Raw genomic sequence first — 21,017 nt, 5'->3', positions numbered from 1 at the left:
AAATTTTTTTTTTTTTTTTTTTTTTTTTTTTTTAATTTAAGGGGGTGAGAGGAGTCAGTGAAAGTCTGGTCTTAATTTTGTTCTATAAACTTGTAACTGCTTCAGCTCTGACCTCAGTGTAACTTACCTGGTTTTGATACCACTAGAGCTGCGTGAGGCACTTCATTCTTTTGATGGTATAATGGTTTTGCTGCTATGATCATACAATCTATAAAATGTAGTTGCATGTCAACTATCCTTAATATTTTGTTTTTAAACTCACATTCAAGTCATAAGAGAGAAAGCTTTAGTAACAGCTGCAACTTGTGCTGCACTTTAGAAATACATTTGGCCTGTTTACATTTTTGTAAATAACCGTTCTGACAAACCTAGCATGGTCTGGTCTATTTTTCCAATACTATTAGACTTCTTGTATTTGTAAGGAAAAATTGGCTAATGAAATGCGCCAGTTGATGTGAGTGTGATATGCCTGATGCTACTTCTATTTTTTTATCTTTGTCTCAAGGAAGTACAAATTCTAAGACTAAGTATATTCAGCTGTTCTAACAGCTGAAAATGCCATCTATTTCTCAGAGTGGTTTTGTTCACTAGAGCTATTGTAATATTTGTGATATTCAGCATTTCATTTTATCGTTTTCAGCATTTTGCTGTGAAATCTACATAAAAATGAACTTGTTCAAAATTAGAGTGCATATTAATCAAATACTTTAGTACTGGATTTCTGTTTGTGTATTGAATTATGGTTTCCCACAGTGTATTTTCTTCAGCAAAGTAGGAACTGTCACAGCATGACATATTTATGCAGCTCCGAAATAACTTTTGGCGGTGCCAATTCAGAATGGATCCAGTTGTTTAGGAACATCTACCTAAGCCTTTTTTTCAGCAGAAATATACAGGGGAAAAAAAAATTCTTTGATACCCTACTAGATCTTAAATTGTATTCAGTCGTGTTTGCTTTGATTGGTATGAATGTGTAAAGCTCCTGGTAATTAAAAAACATCATAGGCCTATTATAGGTTTGCTCTGGGCAAATTTGATACAGATTGCTGCTTTTTCTTCAGAAACATCTGCTTGTGAGGAAGCACTTGAGGAATTAGGCCCACTCGTTGCCTAACTGTTTTTTAATATAGTAACTTTGTTTTTATCACCTCAGTTTCAGATGTTGTAGACAGAACTATTGTAAGAATTGAAGGTCTGGAGCTTACAACATTAAGCAAATGAGAGAAAATATATTGGAGACCTCAGACCATTGTAGGACTTTGCTTAAAACTCAATAGTTATAGATGTCTAGGTAAAGTAGATTTAGATTCTCCTCTTTTATGTAGTTCTTGCTCACTTTAGCAAATTTTATGACATTGTCATGGTCCAATTGACATAGTCATAGGCCAAGCTTTGAGGAAACCAAGTACTCCTGCAAGTGTGAACTGCACTGAAGTGATCATGGGATCTGGTCACTTTCTATGCAAAGCTCCTTGGTTTAACCTTTTATTCTTTTTTTTTTTTTTCTGGTTTTGTTGTATAAGTAGGCTCAGAAAAATATTGTCACTATCTCACTATCAGAATATCTCAGTGCATCAAAATGCAGTCTTTAAAATATACTGTAATGTCTTTTTGTAAAGTACTATCCTAAAAACCAGAGGTCTCTACAACAGTCTCTTGTATCTCTGTATTCCAGTTCTATTGAAGAGTGAATTGCTGTGTAAAGTATCAGCACAACTTAACAAGACCTGCTTTCCTTTTTGTTTTTGAAGGACTTGGTAAATATTGAGATGTTTTTGACTGCTAAAGAAGTGGAAGAGTCATTGGAAAGACAAGAGACTATGACTTGCTTGGCTTGGTGTCATGATAACAAATCCAGGCTCAGAAAAATGAAGGTATGAAAATGTAACGTGTTCATGTTTTGCTTAAATTGTTTTCTAAATGTTTTCTAAACTACTTGGATATTTGATGTGGTCAATTTGGTTTAAATTATAGGTCTTGAATGAGGCCTTGTATAAAAGTAAGGACAGTAAGTACAAAACTTTTTTTTTTAAGAAGGCGTAGATAGTTGGAGCTAAACTAGCTCACACAAATGCCAAACCTGAAACTGAGACGTAGGTCCTCTTATGGATGCAAGTGTTGTCTCAACAAATTATGCTCAAATGAAATAATAATATTCAGTTGGTTTTAGTGTGATTTACAAACGTCTAAATGCAGAAGTATGTAGTATCTTGATGCATGTGAACTTACATTTATAACTCTTTGCATCCTGCTCAGTTTGTATATGAAGGTGTCTTAAGAGTGAGATTAATTGGTAAACCTAGGCCTTCAGGCTTAACACTGAGAGAAATTTCATACAGATTTTTGTCTTAGTATTTTTTAAGTCTTGTATATAAGAAAATAAAACTTGACTAAAGAACTAACTGTTGAAATGAGTTTTTTTCAAAAATAAGAGTCTAATGAAGTAACAAACACAGTAAGTCTTTTTCTAGCCATTGAATACCATGACCTGAACATGCTGTATACTTGTTCCTATGCAGTTGGTTTAAATTTCCTTGTCTCTTAAATTCTGCATTTCAAAACATGCTGTAGTCTTTTATAGGGCTTGCAGAAATCTGTTTTTAACTGATATTAACCAAAATCCCTGCCTCCCTCAAAGATGTTATGTCTTATTTTTTAAACTAAGCGCTTTCTTTAACCAAAAATGTTTGAGTGCACTTAATGATAAGCAAAGAGTGACGTTCTCTGTCACTCAGGGGCGCCAAAATGAGAATGAACCGAAGATGGGACGCAAAAGTAAATCGGCCAGTGATTACTCTAAAGAAAATGATGATCTTATTATGGAAACCATTAAAGGAAAACCAGAATTGGTATGTAAACACTATTGCATAATTATACTGCTAAAAATCCCCCTTGTGTAATCTTAATATGCTAAGTAATATAAGAAATAAAATCTGAATGTCTTACTTTTTCATCACCAATCTTCAACAAACAGTAAATAGGGAAAAATCTTCCCCATCCCTCTTTTTGGAAAACAACAACAAAAAAATCTATTTCTGCAAGCCCTACTCCTTTTAAAAAAAGAAAAAAAAAAAAACCAAAACAAAACCAACACCCAAAGATAAGGCTGTGAGAGATCAGCGTTGGAAGAAGAGAAATCACTATGCTTCTTTTTGAAACACAAATAAGTGTTTCTTCTGTTTCTGGTTGCTTAGCTACTCATCAATGTTAATGTTCTAAAATCCTAGCCACCACCTTAATGCAAGCCTAATCTAAAAATTAAAGTATATGTTGGCCTGGGAAACCATGCAGTCCTATAGTCTTTACAGACATGAGCTATCCAAACTCCTGTGAATATCTGCTGTGGAATTGTTTGGAGGTATAGAAAGTTGGAATGTATGCATTGTCTGATTGTCTAGGACTCTTTTCTTCTAGTTACACTTGTCTGCAGAACCCATACAGCTCTTGGCTTGCAGCTTACTTGAAGATTCATAAATAAAAACAAAACACAAACTCTGAAGATTGTTTTGGGATGTGGGTTTTCTGCTGTTGAAACATTTTAATGAAGTACTAAGCCCTAGGATTTAGTATCATTAACAATTAAAAAGCTTGATTTTTTTTAGTAGAAACGAACTTAGCTAAAATTCTAAATAAGGGTTTTGTGTAGATTTGAGTAACAGGGTATTTTAAAATAGTCCTATTTGAAAATTTCAAATAAAGTAGAGAAGAAATTTTTATTCTCTGCTAAACATGGGCTTGAGTACAGAAAAATGCAGTTGAAAAATAAGTAATTTTCTATTCCTTAAACAAGTATATTTTAACATATGACAGAATGCATAATTTTTATGTTCAAATGGCTTCCATTTCAAATCTTAAAATGAGCAATTATTGCAATGTGTGTATTAGTCACCACAGGCAGTTAACTGATACAAATTTGGAGTTGCTCAAATTCCTACTGAAGTCACTGAGGAATTTTCATATTACTGTGCTGATGGACAATAAACAAAAGGCAACTATTCATTAGAAGCATGGGGGAAGTAAAAAACGGTTTGCCAAATGGAGCAGGGTAACTCAAGGAACACAATTCTTTTCAAGATTCAAAGGACTTTGGGTTTTCGTTGTTTTCTGAAGGTAATAAAACAGTTGACTGTGTCCCTATAAAGAAGCATAGTGACTTGTTCTTTCATGGGGGGAGAATCTTTTTCTTTTTAATTCCACATATTCAAAGTTTTTTTATAGATTTTGTGAACTGGTGATGGAATTTGATTTAAAGGGACACTGTCAACTTCATTAGGCTTCAAATTTTACCTTTTTCCAAAAACAGGTAAATGTCACTTGGTTTTCTTGTTTGAGACTTGTTTCCAGCATGGCTTTTAGATGTTTGACAAGAAGAGCGGGATAGAAGTTTGAAGAAAAGGAGGGAGGGAGGGGATTGCAGCAACTTAAACTCAGTGCTGTTTTTTGTTAATATTGGGGGCTTTCAAAATAGTGTTCAAAGACTTGTTTCTTCCTTGCAGTCTTCTGGGTAGACCTCTCTTGTCTAAATTATCCCATAGTCCCAAACTTCTGTTGAATCTACTATAAATTCTAAGACAGTACAAAGAAACCACCTGTAACTCTCACTTGCATCTCAGGTAACGATGCTTTCAGTCACTAGGAGAAAGTTCATCCCTGCTAAAATACTGGAGTTTTGAAGGAGGCAAGACGAGGAGGTTTTTGTTTGCTTTTAGGGAATTCTGTGCTGATGTCTTGTCCATAAAGTCAGCAATTCAACTGTTTTTTTTGCATGAATGCCTAAAAGCAAGCAAAGAAGGTTGCATGTTATTAACACTTTCTTTTTTGTTGTGCACACATAGTACATAACATACTGTGCAGTGCAGTTTTGGCACCATCTAAGACCCTGTCTTGTCTTTAATCTCAGAGCTGTCTGGAGTTCAGCCTAAGGATTCAGGAGTTCATTGAACTCATTCGACAGAACAAGAGACTGGATGCTGTGAGGTATGAAATTAGGATGCTTACCAAACAATTTTCTTAACAAGATGGTGGTATGCTTCATTAGAAACATGTGACTATTATTGCAACACCCAGAAGCCCCGCTGCTGTAAAGGATTCTTGCTAGTGTTCTGATCAGTCTTTGGATTTAAGCTGGAGTTGAATTTTTTTTTAAAGGCAAGGTGTCATTCCACAGATGCACCTTTTTAAAAACTTAATGTTATCGCTGAAACTCTGCGTCTTATTACTCTTCAAAATCAAAGTTTAGAAAATTAATCTGTTTTATAAAACAGTTGTATTTTTCTGGTGGCATACGATACAATGAACATATTTACCCTTAACTAATTTTCAAGAGGTACAGTTACCTTCTCATAGCAACTCACTGCAGTTTCAATCACTAAAAATACTAAAAGGTTAAGCTTTAAATGGGTGTTTCATTAACATTTCTATTTTGACTGAATGCTCTTCTGTTTTACTATCTTCATTAAACTTTTTGTTCTACAAGTTATGCTTTAGGCCAGGTTCACTTTTGTATTGAACGGATAATTTGGAGTTCTGTAACGTCACGAATGTGAGAATAATGAGCTATGTTATGTTACCCCCACTCCCTTTCACTGGCCCCAAATGAAGAAACCAACTCAATATCCATTTTCATCTCTTGAACTAGTTCAGTGGGGACTACTGAACCCTATTTGCACCTAAATCGTTGTCGTTTTGGCCCCAGCCAATGCAAATGTGCAATCTGATAAACTCCAGCTAATTTTAGTGTTAATAATTTATGAAAAAAAAAAAAACCCTACATGCGAGCATTTAGATATGTGCACTTACCCTTCGATAGAGTTCTCAAATCCTAAGGAATTGTCAGGTACTCATGAAAAGGATGAAAGACACTCAACTACATTATCTGTCTTCTGAAGCCCATGGTGCTCTTTATATCCAACGAATACTGTGCCTTTGTGCCTTTAGCTTTATTCTCTGCTAAGTTTGCTTCTTTGCCAAATGTGCAGTCATGCATCTTAACAGTGAGTAGTCCATGCTCTAAAAACTATTTTCTTTGAGCTCCAGCTTCCTTATGTAGCTTGGAAACCAAAGGGCAGGCATAGACCTGAAATAAGGAGATAAGCTGAGAACTGGGACAAAGTAGATAAGGTCAATCTGCATTTTATTGTTGTTACTGGATATTTGTTTCATTCTGATCTGTTTTCCACATCAGAACTGGTAAAATTTGCGAGTTGTCAACCCTCAGGAGGACCCAGCACTCTTGGCGTGGAATAACTCGTACTATCATAGCCTCTGAGGTTTAAGACTTACAGCTCCTATCTACATTGCAAATAGGCATCCATATTGAATGTTGTTAGGGGTGAAGCGTGTATATTCCATATACCTATTGAAATTCAGGGTTGACATATTTTGTACTCAGCAATTATAACTTGCCAGTCATAACAATGCTGCTTTAACTTCATAACTTCTTGTGAAATGAAAAAGAGCTACAGAAGTCCTTCTGTATCTTAATTCAGTCCTTTTTAACAGTGTAAGTTTCAATAATTTTGTACATTGAGTTCAACATCTCAATATTTTCCTTAAATAATGTGGCTTTAAAATGTTAGTTTTCACCATTTCGTTCCTCTTTGCTTCAAAATAAATATGTAATGAATAAGGAAATACATTTTGGGAAGGTGTAGCATAAATCTCATCGCTTCTAGCAAACCGTTGGAACTTGTGTTTTTATTAGCTTGCTTCTGTTAAGTGCCTGCAGCAGGATTCTTTCAGTATTGTGTCCGTGGTGCAATAAATAGGTCAGGCATCCATTAGAAAGCAGAGAAAGAGGCTGTTTACCAAGTAGTTTCCTGTATGAGTGGAACTCGGAGAACTGACATTTTGTTGAAACGCAGCTGGTGTTTAAATAAGTTTGAAAGCTTTGCTTACTGCCTGCTGAGAACCTCTAAAGTGACATATTGCTTTTAGGTTAAAATTGAGTGAGCTTTAATTATACATCTTATTTATACATCTTATTTAGTAAGTGTTTGAATTTCTGTAGCTTTTTAGAATATGAGTACAAACGGACCTTCCTCTAAGGTAGCTTATCAGAGTAGTCTTGAAAGTGCAAGTTTCAAGAATGTACAAAACCTATTTCTTGAATACGAAGAGTAACTTAAGCTTGAGTACATCGCAAAGTTTTTTGCCTAGTATCATTAGCCTTTAACTCCCACAGTCCCATTTAGGTTTTTTTGTAAAGCTCGTACCTATTACAGTAACAATGAATGACTGATGACACTAATTTCACACTTTTGGGGCTCTCACTAATTTCATTCTAGGAAATCTGACAGCATTCTGCTGCTTTGCTCTTATGGGGTGCTAGAGATACACAGAGTTCTTAGCTAAAAGCTTAACAAAACACCCTGTGCACTTCTTGTTCTTGGGATATAAAGGACAAAAGGAGTAAATAAAAATAGCTGATGATGCACAGTCAGGAGAAAGTGGCCACAGTCTATTCATTTTAGTAAACTTCTCTCCTACAAGGGTGAATAAACAGTTTGTTCCTTTATTTTTATTATGGGGTGAGGTGGGGGGTGGGGTTGAACACGCATATAAAAATAATAAAACTTTTGAGCACTTTGAGTATAAATTTTGCTAGTAGTCATAATGGTCTCTGAGATAAAGGCATTCAGGCATCGGTCAGAAAGACTGAGCAGAAAGAACAAGTCCTTTCTTGATAACACCTTATGTTTGTGTTCAGTTATTACTACTTCCTGATAAATATGTTCATTCTTATATTCAGGCATACCTAGCTATACACATACACACTGTATAGCTTAAATACTTTTTTAACAACTTAATGTACCCTTAGTAGACAGTAAACTGTAAATCTTCAGGTCTTCATAAGTATCCTTTCATTCTTGCATTTGTCAAGTACAATATGTCTGCTGTACATGCGTGGACTAGAGGAACAGCTATTTCAAACAAAAGGTGATGGACTTTGTCCCCACAGAGTTTACAGAATCATTCTGGGATTTGAAAAACAAAATTTTCTACCTATTACTTTGATCTGTCACAAGAATTTAGTGGTTTCAGTGACGGTCCACTGGTCATGATTTAAAAAAATAATTTTAAAAAAAATTTAGCCCCCTGCTCTAGCTATACTGACTAGTGTGTGCTAATGGTAGTAAAAACATTGTAAATAAGCATTGTAAGGTTCATATATACCTCCAAGAGCATAACGTTTGCACAAAGAGATGGAAATAGCTGGATGAAAAGGGAAGGGGTGAATAATGGCATGAGGGCAAGTAAGATGTTATTTAAATGTTGTGCATTCACGAGGACTCACATAGTACTGTTTCTTGCTTCCAATCTAAAAAAGACTTTTAGAGTGCTATGAATTAACAAACTTGCTTCTCTTTTAAAGGATAACTTGCTTCATTTTAATTTCTCTGTGTTAGCACTCAGAGGATGAAGTTCAGACATCTGCATGGCAGGCTCTGTGGGAAAACTTCCTTGTTTTCTTAAGGGGCACAGGCAGAAGGGAAAGTCAGGAGATAAAGACTAACAGAACTTCAGAAAACCTAATTCCTTCTGGCTGAACCCAAAATGGCCACCACCTCCCAGCATGTTCAGTACTTTGCATGGGATGGAAGTGTTGGATTGCTGAGCACTTCTCCTTTGAATGGCTAGCACACACAGTGATTGTATATTGTACATACACAAAACAAAGTGTTAATTCTAGCTCTTCTTGAACACATAAAGTAAGCGTGGCCATTATTTGCCTGTTGCAGCTGAGAGTCTTCCTATAAGCAAGGGGGATGTATTGTTGAAAAGCTGTCTGTAAGAGCAAATTGTCAAGGCCTGACGGGGAGTAGGACCAAGGCTGGTGCAAAACTGAAGTACCACTTCTGTTTTAACATCACAGAACACAAGTGCACAGTGATCAGTTCTTTTAAGAGGATTTTTTTTCCTCTTCTCCCTCATGCATGCACACATAGTAATTTAGCTTAACTGGTAGGTGTGACTAAGCTTTCTTTTAAATAGCTATCGCTTTTATCTGCAGCTCTGCACTAGTACTTATTTTAGCTTTCTTCCAGTATGTCCAGGCTGCCTAGTCTCTTCTCTGAGGCCATGGGTTTTGTACTTCTGCTTTCATAACAGTAATCACCTGGGGAACAATATTTACATTCCTGAACTGCTCACCCAAAATAGGAAGCTGGGTGGAAACAGTCTGTCCTACATAACTTCCATTGCTTCCTGGTTTGGGTGGGAGAGGAAGTAGGAGTGTAGGAGTACTGAAATGCTGCTGAAGAGACTGTTCTCATGGTACTGAGTACCTAAGTGTAGTTAGGAACACATAATTTGGGGGGGTGGGGGGGGCGGAGAGGAAATACTTATCTAGATTTTTTTTTTTTTTTAATTCAACCCATGAAATGGGCAATTGGAAAATGCTGTATATTCCTCAAAGTAATTTGTAACTTTAAATAGATTTTAATAAGACTCCTTAGTAAGTGTTTGCTCTTTTTAACTTTTAGAGCACCTCAGAGGTGACTTGGTATCTTCCCCATAATACAAACTGTGGAGAAAATATGGCATAGGGAAGACTTTTCTACATTTATGCAGTGCCAGAAATTCAATATAGTGCTGATTCCCTACTCAGTCTACTATGCAACATCTGTGCACCACTGAAAACAGGAGCTTTTAGTGGAAGTGGTGGACTAATCATCCAGTTTAAAGGCTGGAGGGTTCTCCTGCACTCTTAAACTCCAACTTGAGAATTGATGATCTTGGGAAGACTAGATAGAGGAGGCTTTCATACAGGGTTTTAAAGTAGTTGAATATCCTTATAATCTGATAATAATTCTCTGCTTTCTTAGTATTAATTTCCTGAAAAACATTAAAGTTTGTATTTTTGCTTTAAATATGTTTCTGGTAATTCTGTCACTTCTTTCAAATATCCAAGTTTTCAGCCTTGTGTGTATCTCTTATAATCAGTATGCGTTAAAGTACAAAAAACTTGTACTGAAGTTCTGCTTAATATTTTTATTTCCCTGGCAAAAAAAAATTTGCTCTTAACAAGGTGTTTTCTACTACATTACCCTGCAATTTCTTGTAGTCTGCACAGAACGTGATATTGCCTTCTAGCCTATACCAAAAAAAAAAATCATTCATTCAAAAGCAAACATTCTCTCAAATGTCAGCATAAGCAAGGTAGATATTTGAACACTCTTGATGTTTAATGGTTTGGAATAGCTGATTATCAGACTGCATTTATCTCACTTGCGCGTGTATGCCAAAGGAGTAAGTGTGATATGTTGAGCTTGCATAAGCAGAGACATTTCTTCTAATAATCATGGATCTATCATTCTAGATGTAGGTGAGGTAAGACTCTATGCTATGGTAAGAAGTTCTGGTTTCTAAGAAATTACAGTATAAAATTGCTAATTCTTAAAGTCATTCTTGCGTTCGCATTTGCAGGATGTACTTTTTCAAGCCCTTTAAATGCATCACCTTTTGGAGTTCATGTATTGAGAGCAGAATCCAGAGTTTTTCTCTGAAATCTTACATAATTATGTAAATTTACTTGATTTAGAAACAAGGCTACCTAATAAAGGTATAAATTCTGTGTTTCAGACATGCAAGAAAGCATTTCAGTCAGGCTGAGGGAAGCCAGCTGGATGAGGTTCGACAAGTGATGGGAATGTTGGCCTTTCCTTCAGACACTCATATCTCCCCCTATAAGGTAACGTTATGTTTGAAATTCAGTGGTACAGCAGAATAATAAAATACATGTTGCAGCTCTTTTTCCTTACAGGAAAATGCATTGATAATCTGAAGATAAAATGTTGTTCTAATTTTACTTTCTAAAATCCACCTTTATAATAGTTCTTCATTTTAATAACCAGTGCTTGCCTGTAGATAAATCCAGGTAGTATTTGTATTGTTGCAGTTGGATCTTAATAGTAACGGACGGATTCCCACTGAGCTAGGCTTACCACAAACCCAGCACTAAAGATCTGTGGGACTGGAACCATGATAGGCAAATACACAGTAAGAGACAGAAGATGATGGGGAAGTACAAAGAAAAAAATGAGAGAGTTTTGTTCAACACACTAGGCTGTGGCCTTTAATACGCTAGCAGCAGCTGTTAATTCTACTTCTCAAATTTCTGTTCTTGTGGTGGTTGGGATGAAGAAAGGAAAGATGATTTGAATTATCTGAAAGCAGTATTTTTGTTGCTTAAAAGTAAGCATTTATTTGGATTATACAAATTAATGTAGATATTAGTGGTAATATCTACATCTAAATTTGAATCAAGCAAAATTCATAGGTAGTTACTGTTTCTACAGATTTTGAGTTTGTTCTGTGGTCATGTACTAATTCACGTTTTTTTGGTTTTTTGGTTTTTTTTAACTTGGTGTTGGAGGCGGAAGGTAGGCAAGGGTTGAGCTGGCAAAGCAAGACAAGAACCCTGTGAAATGCCAAGCCAATATGTGGCAATGCCAGTATAAACATGTTTTTTAAACAACTGATGATTAAATCAACGGTTTAACAAAACAAACACAAAAAAAACCCAAACCAACAACCCACAGAATTAATGTGAATTTCTTTGCTGATCCTGGAGTCCTAGAAGGATCCTGGTATTTTGGATTCTACATTTGATGTGAGTTACAAGCATAAATGATAGATGTGTTAGAAGACTGGGTGTAAGACAGAGCTTATCATTGTTTTAGTAGTTAGAAAGAAATAGGCAGGAAATAAAAACCGTGTATTTTGTTCTAAGGGCTAGTTTGGACAGAATGTTTCAAAGAGGGAGAGCAAGGAGAAAAGCTAGTATTGTTTCACGTACAACCATACAATTGGAACAAATTCCCTACTGCTTTTTATGGATCTGACTTAAAACATTCTAGTTTATGGAAGTTATGTTTTGGGTCCTCTAATAATTACCTAGATTAGATAAACAGAATCATAGAGTGTGCGCTTGTTTGGAGGTACCTTTAATATGTTGACTAGGAGTTCTGTGCATAAATGGCTTCCTAAAATGGCTTTGAGTAAAATTACTTTTAAATCTGTGAGAAAGTTTGTCAGATCACAATATCTCTAATCAGTTGATTTTTATTAATCCAAGGGAATAAGCATCTTCTATAACCAATGAATAGAACTTTCTCCAGCTTGTTGTCCTGCCTTTTAGGACTTTAAGGAAAACATATTTAATGTTGTGGCAAAACAAGCTATTTTCTTTTGATATCCTTTGAACAAGCTTGTGTAGCTGTGGCTGGAATTATTCCAACTGGACATTTAGTAAGCTGTTACTTTTGTGTCCCATCACCCAGGCCCTTAATCATAGGCTTTTCTTAACCATTAGTAACCATTCTTAACCTTTATCTCTTTGTTATGGATCTGTTGTCGGCTCTGTCTGTTACATTTTTTCAAGAATTGCCTTAAGGTCAGAACAAAAGCTTCACCCTGGAACTCCGGGAACATTATGGCCTTAGATGGGGCAGGTGATAGAGCAAACAGACATGCGGTCTGGTGGCAGAAACGGTGCTTTTTGTTTTAGTTAAGGCAAGATACATGTATGTATTTACTTATGTCCAGGATTCTTTCCTTTCCTGGAAAGGAAAGACTTGCCTCTGAATCTTTCTGCCTCTTCCTCATGTGAATTCTTCTTTCTTTTGTGCTGTTTTTCTTCAACCGTAGGCCCGCAGTTGATCCAACTGTTTCTGCTGCAAGACTTTTTCCTTTTCTCTCTCGTCTTAGTATTCTTGGCGGCTTTTTTGAATCTCTTGAAATCCATCACTTACGCTTGTGCCCTTTTTCAGCTTCTGTGTAATTTCACTTTCTAAACACTTGTCAGAAAAACACACCAGAACTGGTTTGTGAGCTGCATCTCTTCCCTTCCTCATCCAAAGATGTTCCCAGTCTAATAGGAGCTATTAAAACTCCGTTGATCCTGTCTCCAATTCAACATCCATTTTGTCTGTGTTCATGGAGACATGCAACTTCATAATCTCAGCTAAGATTTACTAGTTGTATGTAAACCGCTTCTCCCCACTGTTCAAGTAGTCAGTTTTTAGTTAGAGAGAAGGGATGGAGAAATAATTCCGCACTTACTCAGACAACTGCTGTCAAAATCCAGTTTAGCACTGCTTTAAATGTTGGCCTCTTATAGCTCTACAAAGTATTTTCCAAGTTTATCTGAAATATAGTTCTGTTAACATGTAATTTTAGGACAATGATGAAAAATTTATTCATAAAAAAACTAAAAAAAAAAAAAATAATGGTACCATTAAATCATTTGGATAAAAGTTCTCAGGCCAGTCTGATCATCTTGGGGTGGGGGAATTCCAGGATACAGGCTACAACAAAAGGTAATGCTGGAGTCCCTCCTTCTCCAGTGTCTTGACTTGAATGAACAGGGAACTGAGGAGAGGCAGAATGGGCCAAGGTGGTACAGAGCAAAGCATAAAGACTAGTGCCTACATCATGGTAAAATCACTGCCTAGTAATTTTGGTATAACATATTTTGAATTTGATGCTGCTACTCAGTGTATTGTCTGTCACTAAGTCTTTGATGTTCTTTAAAAGCCTGTTTTAAAAACTAAACAATATACGAAAATATATTACTGCTTCTCCTAGTTGCCTCGAAGTGTAGCATGCACAGTTGATAATATGAACTTATTTCTAAGATAAATAAACATTGTCACTTCTCATGACCAAAATGCAGGTTATGGATACAAAGGAGAAGGGGTGCTAACAGAAGAAAGGATTAGGTCTTTGCCTGTATATATAACACAAGAAGTATATTTTCAAAGGGTCTTCACTTCTTACATGACTCTTTCACAGCATTACTTTTAGGGTTCAATATATCCTTGACATGTGGGTTTAGTTCTTGCTTCCATGAAAAAACCATCCCTACTTTAACTACTGTTCCCTGGTTTTTAGGTAACACACAGCATTGCAATATATATTAAAGAATTTTGTCCTTAAATGCATAGCTTACCTAAGCTTTCTCTAACCTGGGGTTGTGCCAGCTCTTCAAATTAAAACCTTTTTACAAAATTGTGTAAACATTATATATTACAAAGAGGTATCAGCAGAATTAGCCTGACTTGAGGTAAAAAACGCTTCTGACTTTTTGATGTTAATGGTTCAGAGGCTATAGAGCAAACATTCCACAATACTAACATTGCTTCATAAGTAGGCCAGCATTCTAGAAAACTAAATGCAAGAAATAGCTTTACCAGGATTTACATACCTTAATTAGAACATTTGGTAGATGATGGAGGGAGATTGAATATTGTTAAGTCAGCTATTTTAAGTAATACTTGATTTAAATCATATTTTTAGTAAAGCAGTGTTAAAAGGTACTTTATAAACCAGTACATTCATACTGTGCATTACCATGTATAATTTTATTTTGTGATGGATTCAGTCTAGTGAATTTTGCACAATTTACCACCCCCAGGCTTTTGGGACAATTAGATTGAAAACAACTTATAGTTGTGTTGTTTTTTAACAGGATCTCTTGGACCCTGCTCGATGGAGAATGCTGATCCAACAGTTTAGATATGATAACTACAGACTACATCAGCTGGGAAACAATTCTGTTTTTACTATAACACTCCAGGCAGGCCTTTCAGCTATAAAAACACCGTATCCTTTAATGCAGATACTACTGTCGAGTGCAAAAAAGCATTGTGGGTTTTTTTGTTCATGGATGCTTTTCAGAGAGCTCAAAGAGGAAATGTGACACTCGAATATTTTTGCTCATTAGTTGTTTAAATGTAGTATGAATTGGTCTCTCTATTAAATTAAGAGGAGATTATAATAAATGGCATTATGGTTTTTTAAAAAAAAAAAAAAACCACAACAACAAAAAAACCAACACCAAACAACAAAGAAACCCAAACCAAAATTTTAAGGTGAAATCTACATTGTGTTTGCATACTAGGCTATCTTTCCATGTGTCTTAAGTTAGTGAATGTATCTGCAAAAGTTAGTGAGCTGGGTCAGAATTTTTTTTTTAAGCACTTACACACAAATTTACCATGTCTGTTTTTATGTGAATATTCAAATATATCCTGCATCTTTTGAAACTTAGTTGGATTTGCTACATGCTATAGTGTATTAGAGAAGGACTGGTGCTACTGAAGTGTTCTACATCAGAAGCTTTACCTGTAGAGGGTGCCAGACACTTATTGCTCGCTCTTGTTCCTTGAAACAAAGCAAGCACTTAATTCTTATACGTACACATTAAACTTTAATTAAATGGTCCTGTACATTCTATAACCTAGGCTCTATTTGCAGTTTACTATCTTTTTTCAAATGTATGTCATTAACTGTTGTTGCATTCTGTGGTGGTTGTTCCTTAACTTCCTGTTAAACAGACAGTGTTATAAAGAGGATGGGAGCTCAAAAAACCCAGACTGCCCTGTGTGTAGCAAATCCCTGAACAAGCTGGCTCAGCCTCTGCCTATGGCACATTGTGCCAACTCCCGACTAGTCTGCAAGATTTCGGGGGATGTAATGAACGAAAATAATCCTCCTATGATGTTACCAAATGGATATGTCTATGGATACAATGTAAGTGTTGAAATCAAGATTTACTGAAGTCTAAAATAGCAGTGGTTGTAATAACTTTCTCTATCAAAATAAGAACTTATGAACTCAGTCAGAAAGCTAGAAATATCTTCTATATTAAGAGAAGAAAAGTAACTTCTTGCAGTAATTTTTAAAGGACTGTATATTTATGTGATCAAATTGGTCTTTAAAGAAGCTAGTGTCTGATTGAATATATGAGTTTATAACATGAAATCAACTGGCATTGGAAGTCTTTCCCTCTGGAGACCGATCCTGTAGAATAAGTAACTTTTGTGGGCAGAGATATTTTGACCTCAGACTGTAACATCATTCTTTTAAAATAAAAAAAAAGTTTATTTACTAACCAGTTAAATAATGCTTTGAGTGACTATTGTGAATATTATCTTTTGATTTCACTCTTTTTCAGTCTCTGCTTTCTATTCGTCAAGATGACAAAGTAATTTGCCCAAGAACCAAAGAAGTCTTCAACTTCTCACAGGCTGAGAAAGTCTACATCATGTAGGTCCATAAAACACATGATGAAGTGCCGCTGGAATTTTGACACAGTGTATATTGGCATACCCTGTAAAGGGGGGGGCCTTAATGTGTGGCAAAGAAGCAAAATCTGCCACCTTGGGGATCAGACCTGTCGGTGGCATTATTGTTTCTTGCGACCAAAGATCAATGAGCAACAATAAACACTCGTTTAAAAAAAAAAAAGAGAGGAATTATGACTTAAGTTTGTACTTGAATAAAAACAAAAACAAATTTTGATTGTTAAGGTTTTGTAACATAAGGTCAAAAATTGGACTCTTCTCAAAAGTACTTTCATCTTCTAAAGGATTACATTCTTTAAAGATGGGACACTTGCACTGGGGGAAAATTTACAACAGATTTGAAATTAAATCCATTTTTCTTCCCTCTTTTTCACAATTGTCCAAGACCCTTTTGTTATCAAAGATTTCAGTACTACCAATATGTTCTCCTTTAAGCTCCTCTTTGCCTTCTTTATGATCCTCTCGTGAAGTAATCCTGAACATGAATTATGTAACTTATTTCCATGGGAAGATACTGATGTCTTTGAAACAAGCCTGGCTTCTCTGGAGGATCAACTAGGGACTGGTTTGAAGGAGTATGAAGTCTTTTTCCAAACCCAAATATTTTAAGGAGGTTGCATAAGTATCAAGAGGAACTGAGAACATTTCAGGCAAAATCCAATGCTTGTTTAAATGTTCTTTTTCCAGTCTACCATAGTGTTAAAGTCCTTCTAAAGTTATTAGTTATGTGCATAGGGTTCAATATGAAATCATTAGTGCTACTGCCTTATTTCTTGCTTTGAGAATGTACTTACATGAAAATGAGCTGGTATTCTTAAGTGTTGGGCGAAGTTTCTGAAGATGCCTTGCAGGATGATTACATAATTTTAGGGTCTAAATAGTATTCATTACTGAAACTAATAGTTCAATTTTAACAACTACAGAACACATCCTTATGACTTTTCAAAAGAATTAAACCATTGTAGTTTAAACAAAACCATATTGTAGAGGTTTGTATTTAGCGCTTATTTTTGCATGTTGATGTTGATTAGCTAATAAAAGATTGTAAATGTAAAACATGTTAATAAAAATTGTTTTCCATTTCTTGATTATATAAAATTAGAAAGCTGCTTTGTATTTAAATGTAAAAAACTAACTCTTTTATAAGGGTCTCTCTTAAAAGGAGCGCAACTTCCAAGCCTTGTTTTTAGTGTTCTACAAGATCAAAAAAAAAAAAAAAAAAAAAGCCAAAAAACCCCAACCAAAAAACCACCACCACACCACTTTCTTCTCAAAGTACTAGTTAGAGCTGTGGTTTCCTGGGATTTCAGCCCTTCTTGCTTTCTGTGGCCTAAGCAGAGTGGTGGAGAAATCCACGCTCCCAAAAAAACTAGTTTGGGAAGGGAGGGGAGGAGAGCAGCTGTCCTCCAACAGGAGGGCCTCTGTTTATGTCATTTCAGAGGGCCAGGTGCCAGCATGAGCTCTGAGTCCCTGATGGTGTGTCATAAAGAAGGTGCTCCAGAAGGAGCCTAGGGGAGCTTCAGCTGTTTGTAAGCCGTGATTGCTCACTTTAGAAATCTGCAGTCAAACAACCTGTTTTGTCTATAGTAAGACCTGTTTGATAGAGGCAGCTGTAGCCTCCTGGCTGACCCCTGTGGACTGGGTACAATACATGCACCAATAGGCTGGCTTTCATTCTCAAGCTTGCTCTGGCATGGCTTTAGAAGCCTTCCAGGTTTATGAGGGTCAGAAATGGTGGCAGGGACGGATTGCTTTGGCGCAGCTTGGAGTTCTGGTTTGCGTTCCCTGACTGCTTTCTGCAGCTTTGAGCTCAAAATCCAACAGAGGTGTCAGTTCATGGCTCATGTCACAGGTGGCTTCAGACATCAAACCAAGAGCAGTATGTGACTCAGAGTAAGTACAAACTTATTGCTTGTAAATGCTATTTTAATAACTGTTCTCTCATTGCATTGATTGCTGCCTGTGGGTATGCTGAGAAGAGGACTTTGAAAGTATGGTTTGTATAACATCGGTGGAGGTGGGGCAGAGTTGTAAAGGCTTTCCTCAACAGTTGAAAGTTTGGGTAAAGATCTTGTTAAACCTGTCTCATTCTAGCAATATCTTGCATACCAGTAAGACTGTAAAATATAGGATGGGGAATCACTTGTACAACCTGACTGTAACTAGATGTGGAAACTTCAACAAATATGGCTATAACCTGCTATATAGAAACCAAATCTTTTCTGCAAAGTGTACATCTTGTGTTACCAGCGATGCCTGTGTTTCATATCAATCAAAAAGTGGCATCAGCTACTTTAGATGAGATTCCCAGTCTTTTTTATGGATCATCTAAATGCCTGGCGGTATACTGAGGCGGAAGACAGAAGATGATCCATTTATTTCCTTAAGGGTACAAGTTACTGCCGGTACAATGAAGGACATCTTTTTGAAATGGAAGAGGTTGATTAGTAAAGTGAAGACTATCTCCTCTCAAGATCTGGCTGAACCGTAAATGAACAATATCCTTCACTGTGATGTTTTTTCAGTCTTGCCAAGCAATTTAACAAAATGAGACTTGAGGCTCTGGATTTTGGTTACGGTGTTCCTGTTTGAAGGCAACGGTTTGTCCCAGCTGTGGTCAGGACAGGTTTCTGTGATTTCCACAGTTACGCAGAGGTTGAGAATTGCCTTAACCTTTCCTTCTCTTTGTTGTGGTCCAAACCCCTAGTTTAAATGCTGAAGATTCTCCCATATTGCGAAAGGAGAGAGAGGTATCAGTAACTAACTGTTCGTATTGGTAACTGTTCACAATGTCATGGGTTTCTTTGATACCTGTTTCAGCTTGAAGTATTCCATTATCTGCCAGGCTGAGAAGGGTTCAAGATGCTGGGATTGCACACTTTGTAGGTAGGAAGTAGCGAAGCTGATACCATGTTCAGGCAAAACATTTTGCAGGAAGCTTTAAAGACTGATGGGCTGGTATGGTTTGGGGTTTTTTAATATTATAAGCATGTCCTTTCCTACTCATTAATAAGATTACTTCTTGGAAAAAAGGATTGTTTGAGAGAGGAAGAATGAGAAAATGATGTACAGCTGGTAATCTGCCAAAAGGAAGCCTTTGAACTTTCTTAATAGACCACTGTTCAGAAAAAAAGTAATACTTTGCCTTTTTTTTTTTTCTGCTCTGGGTAACCTGAGCAGAGTGTGGTGGGAGACGCACCAAGCACTTTATCAGGGCATGCTTTGAGACCATGACTACACTGTGATCTTGTGCACTTGTGTCTCCTGTAGCACGATACAGAGGTCACTTGGTGTAACAAAATGAGTATGTAAATCTCTTCCATTCCATTTTTCCATGCTCTATAATGAGGTATCAGATTCTGCTCAGCATGTTGTTTCTTCCTGCTATGTCCTGAAGCCTGCAGCGCCATTAACGCTGTCCCAGCAGCAGGCTAATGGGCCTTTTTGGCTTCCCTGTTTCAGTCTTGTACTCCTTAGGCCAGGGTTTTTGGTTGCCCTGAGGGCTATTTTCTGGGTTTACCTGGCTCTGAGCAGTGATTATTCTGTGGTGTAACTTTCTGGCATTCGGTACAAATAATCTGCATCTTTAAAGGCAAACCCAGGCTTTAGTGATGACGTGCTGTCCCAGCTGCCTAGCTCCAGGCTTTCTGAATTAGTGCACCAAATAAACGCCAGTCCAGGTCAACAGGATAGTTGATCAAGCCTGATCTTTATCTGATCTTTGAGCAGATAAACTGCAAGTCATTTCTTCTGGTCATTGAATGCTATAGTAATTAATTGTTTCTATTTGATGATGAGGGGCATCTGTGGGTTAGATATTCACCAGGATCTCCCTGCCATTATGCTTTTCCGAAGGTTCAGTGTCTGGTTGATTCTGCAACGTGCATCAGCCACACTGAAAGGCAGCATTTTTTTAAATTTATTCATTTATTTTAAGGAATTGGCCCTGTTAGCTAAGCTTTGAGAAGTTTTCAGCAGCTCAACTTTCTCCTTGTTTTAGGAAGAGATCTAGGATGGGCAGAGGTGGACAGCAGAATCTCTTTATCTCTTTACTAACATATCATCTTCTTATAGCCAGGTAGGTTCTCTAATTAGAATAAAGTATCTCTGGCACGCAGTCAGGGGAAGAAAATTTGCAGTCTTGGCCAGCAAGAGGGAGCAAGAAGCTATAGCCCAGTTATTGTTGGCTGTAAGGGCCGAAGAGGTGTTTGGCACAAGCGCTATAGAGCCAACACGAAGTAGTTCTACGTTATAGTTGGCTTTTGTGAGAAGTTCAACTCAGCATATCTGAGCTAGTCATTGAAAAAACCTCATCTTAAGAAATCTAGTCCTGATTTCAGTTCGAACTGAACTTCTAAGACTGTGTAAACGAAGTTCTTCATTTCAAAGATGAAATGAGTCCTTATCATTGCTAGCTAGCGACAAGTTAATTTCACTGAGGAGCTCACAGTTTTTAATAAGATATTTTGGACTCCACCATAAAATCCTGCTATTTGACCGGGTTAAAATTATCGGAGATCTGTATCCTAAGCCAGAGGAAATCAGCTGTAGGATAATTAGCACCCCAAGAAGAAATAGCGGAACAACAAGAAATAGAAAAGGCTGCTGAACAAGAAAAGCTGTTTGTTTGGATTTAGTAAAAGTGAGAACAAGTGTCAGGGTAGAGTTAAGAAATGCTATCAGCCAGCTATCTTTCCAAGAGATTAAAATAACTGCAGAACTTCTTAAAAGTGCAAATAAGAGGAAAAAATTAATATGAAACTTCCGTGTGGTAGAGATCCAGACGTGATTGCAAAACTACACCCAGCGCCTTGCTGCTTTCTCCTAATAAAGGTGGCAATGTTCAGTGTTGGTGGGCAGGGTGGAGAGGGAGAGATACTAAGAAAAACAGAAACAACTTAACATGGAAGTGAAAAGAAGTGCACA

General features: G+C 36.7%; 1 protein-coding gene across 3 annotated transcripts in view; it reads left to right on the top strand.

Moving 5' to 3' along the window:
- Nucleotides 1-17,155, top strand: part of MAEA (macrophage erythroblast attacher) — a 35,264-nt gene extending 18,109 nt beyond the window's left edge. For 2 of the 3 annotated variants that reach the window (XM_009581007.1, XM_009581009.1), the window contains 6 exons: nucleotides 1,752-1,874; nucleotides 4,901-4,977; nucleotides 10,585-10,693; nucleotides 14,474-14,607; nucleotides 15,342-15,537; nucleotides 15,962-17,155. In XM_009581007.1, the coding sequence (XP_009579302.1) occupies nucleotides 1,752-1,874; nucleotides 4,901-4,977; nucleotides 10,585-10,693; nucleotides 14,474-14,607; nucleotides 15,342-15,537; nucleotides 15,962-16,057 (735 nt within the window). In that variant the 3' untranslated portion in view covers nucleotides 16,058-17,155. The remainder of the gene's footprint in view (nucleotides 1-1,751; nucleotides 1,875-4,900; nucleotides 4,978-10,584; nucleotides 10,694-14,473; nucleotides 14,608-15,341; nucleotides 15,538-15,961) is intronic. The other variant, XM_009581008.1, reaches the window with a different exon arrangement.
- The last annotated feature ends 3,862 nt before the right edge of the window (nucleotides 17,156-21,017 follow it).

Source organism: Fulmarus glacialis, unplaced genomic scaffold, assembly GCF_000690835.1.
Source record: "Fulmarus glacialis isolate BGI_N327 unplaced genomic scaffold, ASM69083v1 scaffold7477, whole genome shotgun sequence".
In the NCBI taxonomy this organism is placed as follows: Eukaryota; Metazoa; Chordata; class Aves; order Procellariiformes; family Procellariidae; genus Fulmarus; species Fulmarus glacialis.
The sequence above is the reverse complement of the archived record's forward strand: the minus strand, read 5'-3'. Positions and strand labels throughout refer to the sequence as shown.